The sequence below is a fragment of the Hylobates moloch genome, unplaced genomic scaffold (genome assembly GCF_009828535.3).
Source record: "Hylobates moloch isolate HMO894 unplaced genomic scaffold, HMol_V3 SCAFFOLD_23, whole genome shotgun sequence".
NCBI lineage: Eukaryota > Metazoa > Chordata > Mammalia > Primates > Hylobatidae > Hylobates > Hylobates moloch.
This window is the reverse complement of record NW_026652298.1, coordinates 40,296,878-40,310,419: the sequence shown is the minus strand read 5'-3', so window position 1 is coordinate 40,310,419 and position 13,542 is coordinate 40,296,878. Positions and strand designations below refer to the sequence as shown.

The 13,542-nt window shown below is 63.6% G+C and overlaps 2 protein-coding genes across 2 annotated transcripts; one reads left to right on the top strand and one right to left on the bottom strand.

Moving 5' to 3' along the window:
• The first annotated feature begins 289 nt into the window (after nt 1-289).
• On the top strand, nt 290-6,656 carry NUBP2 (NUBP iron-sulfur cluster assembly factor 2, cytosolic). Its single transcript, XM_032145106.2, has 7 exons — nt 290-391; nt 4,024-4,142; nt 4,243-4,441; nt 5,122-5,276; nt 5,386-5,496; nt 5,583-5,652; nt 6,014-6,656. The coding sequence occupies exons 1-7, from the start codon at nt 376-378 to the stop codon at nt 6,157-6,159; spliced, it is 816 nt and encodes a 271-aa protein (XP_032000997.1). The 5' UTR covers nt 290-375; the 3' UTR covers nt 6,160-6,656.
• Nucleotides 6,657-7,886: 1,230 nt separating this feature from the next.
• On the bottom strand, nt 7,887-12,336 carry IGFALS (insulin like growth factor binding protein acid labile subunit). Its single transcript, XM_058433944.1, is given in 5 exon segments — nt 7,887-9,942; nt 9,945-9,989; nt 10,390-10,454; nt 10,752-10,855; nt 12,289-12,336. Coding segments are annotated over 5 exon segments (2,130 nt in total). The 3' UTR covers nt 7,887-8,074.
• Nucleotides 12,337-13,542: the final 1,206 nt, after the last annotated feature.

The window sequence follows — 13,542 nt, the reverse complement described above, 5'->3', positions numbered from 1 at the left end:
GGGCGGGAGTCGGGTGACAAAGCTATTGCCGAGAGGCTTCAGGAACTGTCAGTCCTATTCTAACGTTCCTATTGGTCAGTTCCCAAGCGGTTGGAGACAAAGCCCCCGCGCACATTGGACCCAGGCGGGAGGCGGTACCGCGGCCGCGTTGACCCGAAAGTAGGTCCGTGTCAACGTTTGCGCCGGAACCTGCGGGACCGGATCGAGAGCCCCTCCGGCAATCTGATTGGCTGAGACAGCAGGACTAGGCCTATCAAGAGGAGCCAGGGGCGGGCACTCACTGCCCATTGGTTGGAAGGCCCTTCGCTCTAGCTGGGAGGCTGACGGCCCGCGGGCGTAAGCGCGCTGCAGCCGCGAGCTCCTGGCGGCGGCGGGATGGAGGCGGCGGCCGGTGAGTGGCGGGCCAGGGTGCGGAGCCGGGCCAGGGCCTCGCTTGGGGCCCCGCCGCGTCCCTTCCTGTGGGCGGCCTCGCTGCGTCGCGCGCCTCCAGTGCGACCATCACCGGCCGGCGTGGCTGGGCCGGGCCAGAGGCCGCATTTTCTAAACAGGGTCGTTTCCCGCGTGCTCCTGCTTCGATGTGGAAGCTCCGTGACCTCGGAGGGCCTGAGTCGTGGAGTTGGGGGAGCTTTTAAAGGAAACTTTGTTGAATACCGCGTTGTAGGCGGGCGCGGTGGCGCCTGTGGGCCCCGCTGTCCTGGAGGTCGCAACTGCACCGCAGCCCGGGCAAGAGCGAGACCCTGTCTCTAAATAAGTCACACGCGCGCAGTCATGAAAGTTAAGACGGACCCGGGAATCTCACATGCTTTTAAGTTGTTTGTGGAAGTGGCGCTCTAAGTGTTCAGAAAAGTGTAAGTTGCGCGGGACAGAATTCACACCAGTGGGGACGATCCGTTCGCCAGATCAGCGCCGTGGGCCCTCCTGAGTAGTGGGAGCCGCATTTATCTTCTAAGAGACCTCGAGTCCGGTGCCAAAAGGAAAACATTCCTCGGACAGCAAGGTCTTGTAGCACAACTCTGACAGATGAGAAACCCAGTGCTGGAGTCTTTTGTTTGTTTGTTTTTGAGACGGAGTCTCGCTCTGTCACCCAGGCTGGAGTGCGGTGGCGCGAGCTCGGCTCACTGCAAGCTCTGCCTCCCGGGTTCACGCCATTCTCCTGCCTCAGCCTCCTGAGTAGCTGGGACTACAGGCGCCCACCACCGCGCCCGGCTAATTTTTTGTATTTTTAGTAGAGACGGGGTTTCACCGTGTTAGCCAGGATGGTCTCGATCTCCTGACCTCGTGATCCGCCTGTCTCAGCCTCCCAAAGTGCTGGGATTACAGGCGTGAGCCACCGCACCTGGCCCAGTGCTGGAGTCTTATTCCAGAGGAGAAGCCTGGAAAAGCCTGTCCTTATTATCAGGACGGATTTACTACAAAGTAAGGATATTACTGAGATTGAGAGAAGCTTTTTTTTTTTTTTTTTTTTTTTTGAGACAGGGTCTTAACTGTCACCAAGGCTGAACTGCAGTGGCGCGATCGTAACTCACTGCAGCCTTGCCCTCCTGGGCTCAAGCGACCCTCCCACCTCAGCTTCCTGAGCACCTGGGACCACAGGATGCACCACCCTGCCTGGCTAAGTTTTTAATGTGTAGACATGGGCTCTGAATACATTATTGAGAGTGATCTGGAACTCCTCCTGTACCGAAGTGATCCTTCCACTTTGGCCTCTCAGAGTGCTGGGATGACGGGCGTGAGCCACTGCCCCTAGTCCAAGCTTTCATTTTTTTTGTTGGGGGGAGACAGAGACTCCCTCCGTTGCCCAGGCTGGAGTGCAGTGGCACAATCTCCATGACGGCTCACTGCAACCTCCACCTCCCAGGTTCAAGCAATTCTCCTGCCTCAGCCTCCCAAATAGCTGGGATAACAGGCACATGCCACCATGCCTGGCTAATTTTTTTGTATTTTTAGTAGAAACACAGTTTCACCACATTGGCCAGGCTGGTGTCTCGAACTCCTGACCTCAGATGATCCACCCACCTCGGCCTCCCCAAGTGCTGGAGTTAACAGGCGTGAGACACCGCGCCTGGCCCCAGGCTTTCTTTAAACGGGGAAAATATGCACATAAAAATTCAAAAGGCCTAGGCTGGGTAAAGTGGCTCATGCCTGTAATCCCAGCACTTTGGGAGGCCAAGGCGGGCGGATCACTCGAGGTCAGATTTGAGACTAGCATGGCCAACATAGTGAAACACTGTCTCTACTAAAAAAAAAAAAAAAAAAAAATCCCAGCACTTTGGGAGGCCAAGGCGGGCGGATCACTCGAGGTCAGATTTGAGACCAGCATGGCCAACATAGCGAAACACTGTCTCTACTAAAAAAAAAAAAAAAAAAAAAAAAATTAGCTGGGCATGGTGGCGCACGCCTGTGGTCCCAGCTACTCTGGAAGCCGAGGCTTGGGAGGCTGAGGCACGAGAATTGCTTGAACCCAGGAGGCGGAGGTTGCAGTGAGCCAAGATTGCGCCACTGCACTCCAGCCTGGGCGACAGAATGAGACTGCCTCTCAAAATAAAAATATAAATTTACTGTAAAAATATATTTGTCCAGCGCGTGGAATGATCTGGGTTTGGTAACCCATAAGGCTGACCGGGACTCATTGTCCGTGGAGAGCGCCCTCGCCTTCCACGGGGAGGTGGTGCTTAGCCTCCTTCCTGCGCTTCCAGCCCCACTGCTCCACCTGGCAGGCTCATGCTGACTGCGCTTTGCTGTGAATCTGCTTAGGAGCTGCCTCAGTTTGCTGAGAAGTGAAATGTTCTTGGGGGAACCCTCAGGGTGGTTGTCCCGGTTCCCTGACACTAGGGCCTGCGTTTAGCATGGTGCTCAGCCCAACACACCAGAGAGGCACAGTTCCCCCACCTCTGCCAACGAGGGAAGCCCCTGGGGGTTAACACTGCCGCTGGTGCCAGCACTGATGTTAGCACGGCAGTCAGGACCCAGGCCTGACAGAGTCCCCGGCAGCTACAGAAGTGCATGCTCCCTCTCTGCACAGGTCACTTCCAGTACCTCTTGGTGTTGAAGTGATTTAAGTCAGAACCCCTTTTACTGCCCCAGGGGTGACCGCGAGGCCGTGGCTTTTTGTTTGCAGGAGTGTGGGCCTGAGGCTGCCTTTTCCGTGTCCCGAGGAGACCTCAGGCAGCCTCTGTAGGTCTGAGGACCTGCCTGCATGCCAGGTTCTCCCGGGAGGCTTTGGACTTGGGAGCCTTTGAACCCACCCTTGAGAGGCGGATCAGGAGGGGGCAGGTTTTACGCGTCGTGTGTTGAGCCCCTCACATGCACCCCCCAAGGACCTGTCGGGGATGGAGCAGCTTGCTGGAGACGAGGGGCATGACGTCAGCGGTGGCGCTGGGGTGAAAATGCAGGGGTTTTGCCAAGGTGTCTGCACACAGCAGCCCCTGCCGCGTGGCAGGGACAGGATGGGACCCTGGAAGGAAGAAGAGCTGGGGCTGTGCCGGGAGCAGCCGGCTGCCCTCACCTGCCGCACACTGCAGGGTCCGAGAGCTGGGGACGCTGGTGTGTGACAACGCGTGGTTGTTGTCACCCACCCTGGGCCCTCTGCTGCCTCTGCCGAGCCCAGGTGCACGGGCTGGGGAAAGAGTGGAGTCTGTTGGGTTCCTGTTAGAAATAGCAGGGGGCTGGCAGTTTCACGATCATGTCACTCATGTGTGTGAGTGTGCACACGCCTGCGCATGAAGGAACGCACGCACCCTTGCACGCAGCGAGAGGAGAGTTGGGCAGTTTCCGGTCTCAGCAGCGCCGCCTCAGGCAGGTGCAGGGAGTGCCGTGGTCTTAGAGCGTCCCCCCTGGGTCTGGGGCTGCAGGGGACCTGCCTGGAGGTCTTTACATCCGGGCGAAGCGGGGCAGGGGCTGCCTCTGGGTCTGGCGATTCACCACGGCCTCGCTCAAAACGTGGGTGCAAGAGGCGGTGGGTGACCCCGTGTGGGCACAGTGGGCACCAGGAGCCCTGATCTTCTCTGTCATGTTTCTGACCAGATCCTGGAAACCTGGCCGGCGTCAGACACATCATCCTGGTCCTCTCAGGAAAGGGGGGCGTTGGGAAAAGCACCGTCTCCACGGAGCTGGCCCTGGCACTGCGCCACGCGGGCAAGAAGGTGAGCACCCTGGCCCTCACTGGGCGGAGCCCCGGGCAGCTGCCTGCGTCCCGGCGGAGGCCTGGCGGTGCCCCTGGCCCAGGCTGTGCCGCTCTTGCAGGTGGGAATCCTGGATGTGGACCTGTGTGGCCCCAGCATCCCCCGCATGCTCGGGGCGCAGGGCAGGGCCGTGCACCAGTGCGACCGCGGCTGGGCGCCCGTCTTCCTGGACCGGGAGCAGAGCCTCTCGCTCATGTCTGTGGGCTTCCTGCTGGAGAAGCCGGACGAGGCCGTGGTGTGGAGAGGCCCCAAGAAAAACGGTAACAGCCGGGCGGTGCGTCCCCTGTCCTGGTGAATGGGGTTAGCGCCGGTGCCGGCCTCTCCTTGTGGAGATGCTCCCCTTCAGCAGCCAGGCCTGTCCCTGGGGACCTGCACATGACACCCACGACCAGGCACAGGGCTCTGGCTGGCGGTGCGTGTCGAGTTGGGTCCACGCTGCCACACAGCTGTCCCCAACTCTCGGTCAGAGGGAGTGGGGTCTGCTGAGACCCTGGCCACGGCATGCAGGGAACTGAGACCCCAGTGTGGCAGGTCATAGGGGCAGAGCTGAGGGGGTTCTGGTACCTCTGGAGCAGGTGGCATTAGACGCCCCCAAAGGCAGGGAGAGGCTGGTGGAGTGAGGCGCAGGCTCTGGGTGCTCCCATGTGTGGGTACAGACCCCTGGAGGGTCCTGGCTCCGTATTCTGATTTGGGGCCTCGGGGAGTCAGCGGGGGCTCTGTGGGCAGGGGCTGGACGCTGGAGAAAGGGACGCTATAGATGGTCCGGCCCCATCTTTGCCCTCCTGGCCAGGGCCTCCCGAGAGCCTGTGACGGAGGCTGGTGGCAAGTGGCACCTGATGGACTGCAGCCCCTCGGCCTGACCTGGCTGGTTCTTAGTGACGCAGGGCCACGTGTGCACACCTGCCCTGCCCTGACCACCCCGTCTGCCCCGTCTTTGCAGCGCTGATAAAGCAGTTTGTGTCCGACGTGGCCTGGGGGGAGCTGGACTACCTGGTGGTGGACACGCCCCCGGGGACCTCCGATGAGCACATGGCCACCATAGAAGCCCTGCGTCCTCACCAGCCCCTGGGGGCCCTCGTGGTCACCACACCCCAGGTACCACTGCGGCACCTTCCCGAGTCCCTGAGGGCGGCTTCCCAGAGGGCCGGGCGGGTGTCCCTGCCTGTGCGCCTGGCCGACCGTGGCCTTGGCTGCTGCCCCGCAGGCGGTGTCCGTGGGGGACGTGAGGCGCGAGCTGACCTTCTGCAGGAAGACGGGCTTGCGGGTGATGGGAGTCGTGGAGAACATGAGCGGCTTCACCTGCCCACACTGCGCAGTGAGTCCCGGGGGTTGCAGAGGGGGCGAGGCAGCACCTGACCGGCGGGGGCCTTGGGCGGCGCTGGGCTCACCACCGTCTCCTAGGAGTGCACCAGCGTCTTCTCCAGGGGCGGCGGAGAGGAGCTGGCCCAGCTCGCCGGGGTGCCCTTCTTAGGTGAGTGTCCCGAGCTGCTGTTGGGGTCCCGGCCTCCCATTCCATCTCTGCCCTGGGTGGGTTTGACCTCTGTGCCCCCAGTGCCCGAGGGAGAGGACGGGACAGGAGTGGTTTCCTCCTCTCTCCTCGGGCCACACGCCACGCCGCTGCGACCTGTGGCTCATCCACCCGCGCCCTTCTCAGGGCCCCCTCGGGTGGCAGGACCCGGCCTGCTGGGAGGGCCGCAGGTCTGGAGGTGGAAATCGTCTGGCAGCACCTCAGTCCCCTCTATGGCCACGGGTGGTTCGGGTGCGTCCAGCTGAGCCAGTGGTGGGAGCGGAAGGTGCGGACATGGCACCACCGCCTCCACTGTGCCCTGTAGGCTCCGTGCCCCTGGACCCTGAGCTCATGAGGAGCCTGGAGGAGGGCCACGACTTCATCCAGGAGTTCCCCGGCAGCCCCGCCTTCGCTGCACTCACTTCCATAGCCCAGAAGATTCTGGACGCGACGCCCGCGTGCCTCCCCTGACTAAGGCCACCTTGCAGCCGCTTTCCAGGGCCACCGAGGGCTCTGCTCCAGCCTCTCAGAGAAACAGAGAGGCTTAGGCTCGGTTCCCGGGCCCTGCAGGGGCAGGCCCAGGCAGCGTCAGCGGGAGAGCGTCTCCCCGACCAGCCCAGCCCCAGGATGTGTTGCACCAGCAGCTCTGCCTGGTTGGCCTGTGGCTGAGAGGACAGCTCGGGCCCTGGTGCCGTGGCCTGCGTGCTCTGCAGCTGTGCGACGGGAGTGGCCTGGGCTCTCTTCCCATCCATGTTTCCCACCTGTGCGCCTGGCAGCCACACGTCCACACAGTTAGCAGAGCGCAGGACTTCTGCCATCCTCAGGTGACCCCAGGCCTCCAGCACCCTGGGGTCGCTGTCATCTGTGTTAAGCTTGGGGAGCGCCCCCTAAGGGGGCGAACTGACCTCAGGCATGTCTTGTAACTGTAGAGGAGCCCACCATTAAATGTGTCCGCTGCTGTGGTGACAAGTCTGATGTTTCTAGAGTCTTCTGTCCTTCGGAGTCAGACAGCACCTGCTTCTGAAAGTGGCTCGGCTGGACTGGGCCGGGCCGGCAGGTTCGTTAGCTCCGTTGTCAACAAGCCCCTGGGCCCAGGTGCTGATGTGTTCGCATCTTATTTGGTGGGAATTTGGGGAGATTTTGTGATAAACCTGAGAGCTGGCCCCTTCGCCGTGGAAGAATGGCCTCCTTGGGACACTACAGGGCCCATCCCGGGACTGAGACCAGAAGTCAGGTTGAGAAGGGAGCTCTGATCCCAGGGGCCCCCTGCACCTCTTCCCAGTGAGACCCAAAAGGAAAGCCGTTCCAGAAAGCAGAGTGCGCCGTTTTTCCCAGAGGAAGAGCTCAGCCTTCAGCAGAGGAGGACCCTGGAGATGGGGGCCGGGAACCAACCCGCGCGGCCTCTGGCTGGGTGGGAGGGCACCAGGCCCACCGGGGCTGACGATGCCGGTGCCTTGAGGGGGCAGAGAAGACAAACGCCCGGGGCATCTGCAGCGTGTGCGGCTTCCCACGCAGGTCCAACGGCCCGCCCTGCGCCCACTCCTCACCCCACCTCAGCCGCGCCCTGGCTGCCTGGACCACACCCCTCGGGGACACTGCCTGGTCCTCAGGGCGATGCCTGGAAGAGGAGGGGTGAGATGCAGAGCTCCTGGGGATTCGAGTTGGTGCCATCATTCCTGGGGGATGTCCTGCAGGGAGCCCGAGGGGCAGCCGCAGGAACCAGAAAGACACGTGGGTGTGGCACAGTTGGCCAGGGCGGTGGCGGGTCAGGATCCAGGCGGGGCCCTGGGCGTGGCCAAGCCGGGGAGGAGAGAGGTGAGGAGACCAAGGTGGACCCAGGCCACACCATCCTCCCCTCCCCTAAGCCAGGTGGTTTTTCTGAGACGGGGTGTCGCTCTGTCGCCCAGGCTGGAGTGCAGTGGTGCAATCTCGGCTCACGGCAGCCTCTACCTCCCAGGCTCCAGCGATCCTCCTGCCTCAGCCTCCCTAGGACCACAGGCACGGGCCGCCATGCTATGCTAATTTTTTTTATTTTTTGTAGATCTAGGGTCTCTCTTGTGTTGCCCAGGACGGTCTCTTGAACTCCTGGGCTCAAGCGATCCGCCCGCCTCGGCCTCCCAAAGCTGTGAGACCACAGCTGCGCGCCGAGCACCCAGCCCCTTCCCTGGTTTCACGTTCGCAGTCACGCACCGTGCCTGTTAGATTCAATTGCCTTTGCCTTTAATTGATGACAGCTGGGGGGGCCGCCATGCCTTCCACCCCAGTTAGGCCCTTGCGTCTTTCAGCAAGTGCACAGCACAGGCCCCTGAGGACACTGAGGACCTGTCCCCAGCACAAGGTGAGCCAGGCGGGGGCCTGAGTCCGGGGCCTGAGTCCGGGGACCTGGTCAGCAGGGAGCGAAGTGGGCCTCGCTGAGGTCCCGCAGGTCGAGCCCCGCAACCTCGGGCGGGCTGGCACAGGTCATGTTGTTGTAGGTGTACACGGGGGGCTGGCAGTCGTCCCCCTCACAGATGGCCTGGACAAAGCGGGGCACGGCACTGGGGTTCTGCAGGGCAAAGTCCCGCAGCGCCTTGAGGGGGCAGCTGCAGTCCCAGGGGTTGCCCTCTAGCCACAGGCGCTCCAGGCCCGGGGGCTGCGGCGTGAAGGTCCGCAGCGAGTTGTTCCTGAGACTGAGGTAGCGCAGCCGCCCCAGTGGCGCCAAGAAGCTGTTGGGCAATGCCTCCAGGCGGTTGTGCGAGACGTCCAGCCACACGGCCCGCTGCAGGGGGCCCAGGGAATCCGCCGGCAGCTCTGCCAGGCGGTTGCGGGAGAGCAGCAGGTACTCCAGCTTACCCAGGCCCTGGAAGAGGCGGTGGGGCAGGTGCGTGAGCTGGTTGGAGGTCAGGTCGAGCTCCAGCAGCTCCGCCAGCCCCCACAGGCTCTGCTCCTCAATGCCTACAAGGCCGTTGTCCTTGAGGAAGAGCCGGCGGAGCCCCGAGAGGCCGGCAAAGGTGTGCGGGCGGATGCGGCCCAGGCAGCTGCCCTCCAGGTGCAGGCTGTGCAGCTTGCCCAGGCCCCGGAACACCTGCTCCGGAAGGTTCCGGAGACAGTTCCCAGAGAGGTTCATGACCGCCACGTTGGTGAGTCCGAGGAAGGCGCCCGCCTTGACCTCCTGGAGCTGGTTGTGGTCCAGCGTGAGCACCTCCAGCTGCCCCAGGCCCTCAAAGCTGCGCTCAGCCAGCTGCCGGATGCGGTTGTGGCCCAGCTGCAGCTCCTCCAGGAAGTGCAGGTCCTTGAAGGTGCGGGGCCGCAGGCTGGCGATGGCATTGTGGGACAGCCGCAGCACACGCAGGCCCAGCAGACCGGGGAACGTGTCCTCCAGGAGGCCAGCCACGCGGTTGTGAGACAGGTCCAGCCATCGCAGCGCCTTCAGGCCCAGGAAGGCGCCCGGGGCCACGGCAGCGATGAGGTTGCGGTCCAGGTAGAGTTTCTGGAGCCGGGGCAGCTGCGCGAACACGTTTGCCTTGACGGCGCGCAGCGCGTTTCTGCTCAGGTCCAGCTCCCGGAGCTCGGCCAGGCCGCTGAAGAGCGCGGGCTGCAGGTAGGCCAGCCTGTTGCCCGCCAGCACCAGCTCGCGCAGGCTGCCCAGGCCGCGGAACGCCGCATCGGGGAGCACCGCCAGGCTGTTCCAGCCAAGGTTGAGGTCCCAGAGGCTGCCGAGGCCGTCGAAGAGCCCGTCCTCCAGCCTGCCCAGGCGGTTGTTGCTGAGGCCGAGCGAGGCCAGCGCGGGCGTGTGTGCAAACGTGCCGACTGCCAGGCTGCGCAGCTGGTTCCGCTCCAGGTGCAGGTGGCACAGGTTCTCTAGGCCCAGCAGCGCCTGCGGCTCCAGGCTGCCCAGCTGGCCGCCCTGCAGGTTGAGGAAGCCCAGGCTGGAGAGGTTCTGGAAGGCCGCCGGGGGGATGGACCAGAGGTGGTTGCCGTCCAGCCACAGGGCTTGGGTGCCGCCCGGGATTCCGTCAGGCAGGCGCGTGAGGTTCCTGGAGCTGCAGAAGACGCTGAGCTCATCCGCGTCGTCATCGTAGCTGCAGACACAGGCGGCCGGGCACGCTGGGCCCTCGGCTTCCCCCGGCGTTCCAGGCTCTGCTCCCTCCAGGCTGTGGGGGCCCAGTGCCACCCAGGACAGCAGCAGCAGCGCCAGGGCCAGGCCTCCTGCGGGGGGAGAGGCTTGGGGAGGCGGCCCGAGGAGGGCTCTGCCTGAGTGAGCCTGATACCAGCCAGCCGGAAGCGGCGCTCAGGTGTGAACTGAGGCTCGAGGTCACCCGCTGAGATGCAAAGAAGCCGGTGAGCCCCACAGGTCCTCCGGCTCAAAAGCTGACACTGCGCTTCCCACCCCATGGGACACAGCAGTGGCCGCCCCACCCCGCTGGACAGACGCTGAGGGCTTGGCTCTCCAGCTGTGCGCAGGCCACGTGGGCTCGGCCAGGCTGGATCTCGGGCCGTCTGGCCATGTGGCAGCCGCACCCCCAAGGCAGGCGCTTGAGCCAGGCCAGTCTGCCACGTTGGCCTAGAGGAAGGGGAGGGAACTGAGCCATTGGCCAAGGTCCGGCCATTTTCAGAATATTCTGGAGCAGGTCTTGGTGGGCACTCGCTCACTGCTCTCAGAGGCCGGACAGGGAGCTGGGCACCTCCTGCCCCAGTTAGGCCCCCTCAGCGGGGTCTCACCTGCCTGCATCCAGGCCTTGGTCAGGTGCTGTAGAAGGGACCAGGGCACCGCCGTCAGGGGACAGCTGGGAACCCCGGACCGTCAGCCACCGAAGCTCACATTGCCTTTCAGGACAAGGGGCCACAGGCCCCACAGACCCGGCCAGCAGCCTCCCAAGCAGTGATGACCCAAAACCTCTACTGTATGGCCCCCCCCATCCTCAGAGAGTGTGGAATCGCTGGGATGGTGGCAGGGGCAGCAAGGTGGGGCCCCCCCGACTGCCCTTCTGTCATGATGGGTTGGGGGTGGCCGAAGCTGCAAGGGGTCACCCCACAGAGACAATGGGGTGTGAGCCAACGTTTCCTGCCTGGGCCGGGCCCACGGCGCAGGCTGTGAGGGGCACTTCCCGTCGCTGTGCCCGCTGTCCTGGGGGCTGAAGGCTCCGGCCTGCACCTGGCCCTCCTCCCCTGTGCCTCCGCCAGCGCCCTTAGGGTGGAGGATGGGACAGAGACCCTCTGGTGCCAGGCACAGCTGTGTCCCCCTGCCAACCCCAGCAGCCGCATTTCCGACTGTGGGCTCCCCAGAGTCCCCCCGCAGACCCCCGGAGCTGAACCCTCCAGAGCTTCCCTGGGGGTCACCCCTGGCCTCTCCGCAGCGGGCTCAGGGTCACAGACTGGCCACCCCCAGAGTGGGTGGCGGGGCACTCGGGGGCCTCACCTTTCCTCAGGGCCATCCCGCGTGCAGGGCAGGCCGCAGGCAGGCAGCGAGGGAGGGTACGTCTGCTGCGCCGGCCACCCCTGCCCTCTGGATTTCCCCACTGCGGGGCAGCCCGCGCCTGTCACCTGGCTGGCCCAACCCAGCTGGCCCTGGCTCTGTTAACTCCCTCGTGCCGGGCGGCCGGCATCAGCCCGGAGCCCTGGGGTGCAGACAGTGCAGGGGGTGAGGGAGCTTCCGTCGGGGCCCGAGGTGGCCATAATGCGGCCCTAGGGGCTGATGGCCAGTGCCCAGGGCCCCTGCAGGGCTGACTGGGGAGGGCTGGGCAGCCAGGTCGGGGTGGGGACCCCTTGCAGCAGCCTGGGAGGGGCTGGGACTCGAGGCAGGTTTGGGGAGCCCAGGGCTTTACCAGGTCCTGTTGCGGGCAGGGGGCCCCTCGGGCAGCCCCTGGGGTCTTGATCCCACCCCTGGCCTGAGCAGCCAGCTGTGTGGGGCTAAGGGGTTGCTGCCCCTTCCCCGTGCCCCACCCAGCCATCCACCCGCCCTCCCGGGAGTTCCCTACAGCCTGGGTGGGAGCTGCCGTTTGGGCTTCAGGCCCACGGTGCCGTCCAGGGCCCAAGCTCACCCTGCCTCTCCCGTGACCCCAGGGTCGCTGGTGTCTGGCCACTGCCCCGCCCCCAGCCTCTTCTAGGAATGCCTGGCAGGGCTGCAGGCGCCTGTTTGCTTTTGCCCGGCGCCATCCTTGGGGAGTGTGTGGCAGTGGCCTGGCCATGGGAGCCAGGTCTTGTGCCCCAGGCAAGCCTCACCTGCCCCTTGCTGTCCCCCAAGGCTCTGGTGAGGGCCTGGCTGCCCCACAGTCACCGCTTGTGTGCAGAGAGGCCACAGGAATGTGTGCACAGCCATGTCCGAGACCACCCCTGGGCTCCGCCTCCACCTGCCTCCAGAGGCTCCTGGTTCCCCTCCACCTGCTCAAACCACTTCCCAGCCAGTCGCTCTCTCCACCAGGGCCTGAGCAGGTGCAGCCCCTCCCCTCCAGGTCCCTGCAGGCCCCTCCCCTGGCTGTCAGCGGGGCCTGCCCACCAGTCCCTCGGCAGTGGGAAAGTGTGCAGGGAAGCGGCCGGAAGGGGTGCAGGTGGGGGTAGAGCCGGGGCTGGGGGAGACCGCAGCTTTCCAGGGCCCTACCCCATCCGCAGCTCCGGCCTCACCTGGCAGGCCCCGTGCAGAGCTGTGGGAAGCCGCCGGCCCACTGTCATCGTCTTCCGTTTATCGAGAATTGATCATTTTCCAGGTGGCGTCTCGGCTCCTCTTCTGAGAAATTATAGATCCACGGGGAGAAAGTCCACACCCAGAAAGACCCACAATCCGTTTACTCAGCAGAAAACGCAGACTCAGCAGGGGCCTGGGGCCTGGCACCAGCGGACCGGGACGGCCTCCTCTCGGGAGAGGTCCCCGTGGGGGCCCCGGCCTGTGTCAGGCTGCGCACCCCACCTGGGAGCCCCACACATTCCAGGTGGGAAGGAAGAATCTGTCCCTGTTCTCTTCCTTTGGGAGGGGCCGGGTGTCGCAGGCGGGCAGGGCCTCACCAGGGTTGTGGCAGCTGGGTAAGGGGCTCCAGGCCTCTGATTCGTGTGGTAACACAGAGGCCCACACACATTCAGCCCATTGAGTTCCAGAGGCCCCCATCACTGCCACCACCCCCAGTGGTCCCATTCCCCCTGTGGCCTCTCCCGGCTCAAGGCCGGTGGCCTCCCAGACTCCTCCATGAGCCGCATTCTGCCTGCCTTCAGGCTGCACAGGGCCTGGCTTTCTGTAGGACAGGACCCGAGGGAGGTGAGGCCATGTCTAGGTCCCATCCTGGAATACATCTGTCCCTGTCCTGTTTCCAGCAATGCCACCGAGCCCTGTGGCTCTGCATCCTGTGGGCGCACACCTCTCTACACTCAGGCCAGTGGAGAGTGGACGGTGGCTGTCACCCGGGAGACCGAGCATCTCGTTCGGCACACAGCCACAGGGTCACCCGGCCTCAAACACTGCTGGTTTCGGTCTCTTGCCGATTTTCTAGTTAGCTGGCTGATTTCTGATTTGCAAGATACAAGAAAAAACAAAAGCATTCAGCACGCACACCCAGGTGTGTGGCCTTTCCGTCCTCTCATTAGGATTCTGGTGAGATTTTTTTTATTTTTATTTATTTATTTTTTTTGAGATGGAGTTTTGCTCTTGTTGCCCCGGCTGGAGTGTAACGGTGCGATCTCAGCTCACTGCAACCTCTGCCTCCCGGGTTCAAGCAGTTCTCCTGCCTCAGCCTCCCAAGTAGCTGTGATTATAGGCATGAGCCACCACACCTGGCTAATTTTTATTTTATTTTATTTTATTTATTTTTTGAGATGGAGTCTCACTCCGTCACCAGGGCTGGAGTCCAGTGGCATGATCTCTGCTCACTGCAACCTCCGCCTCCCAGG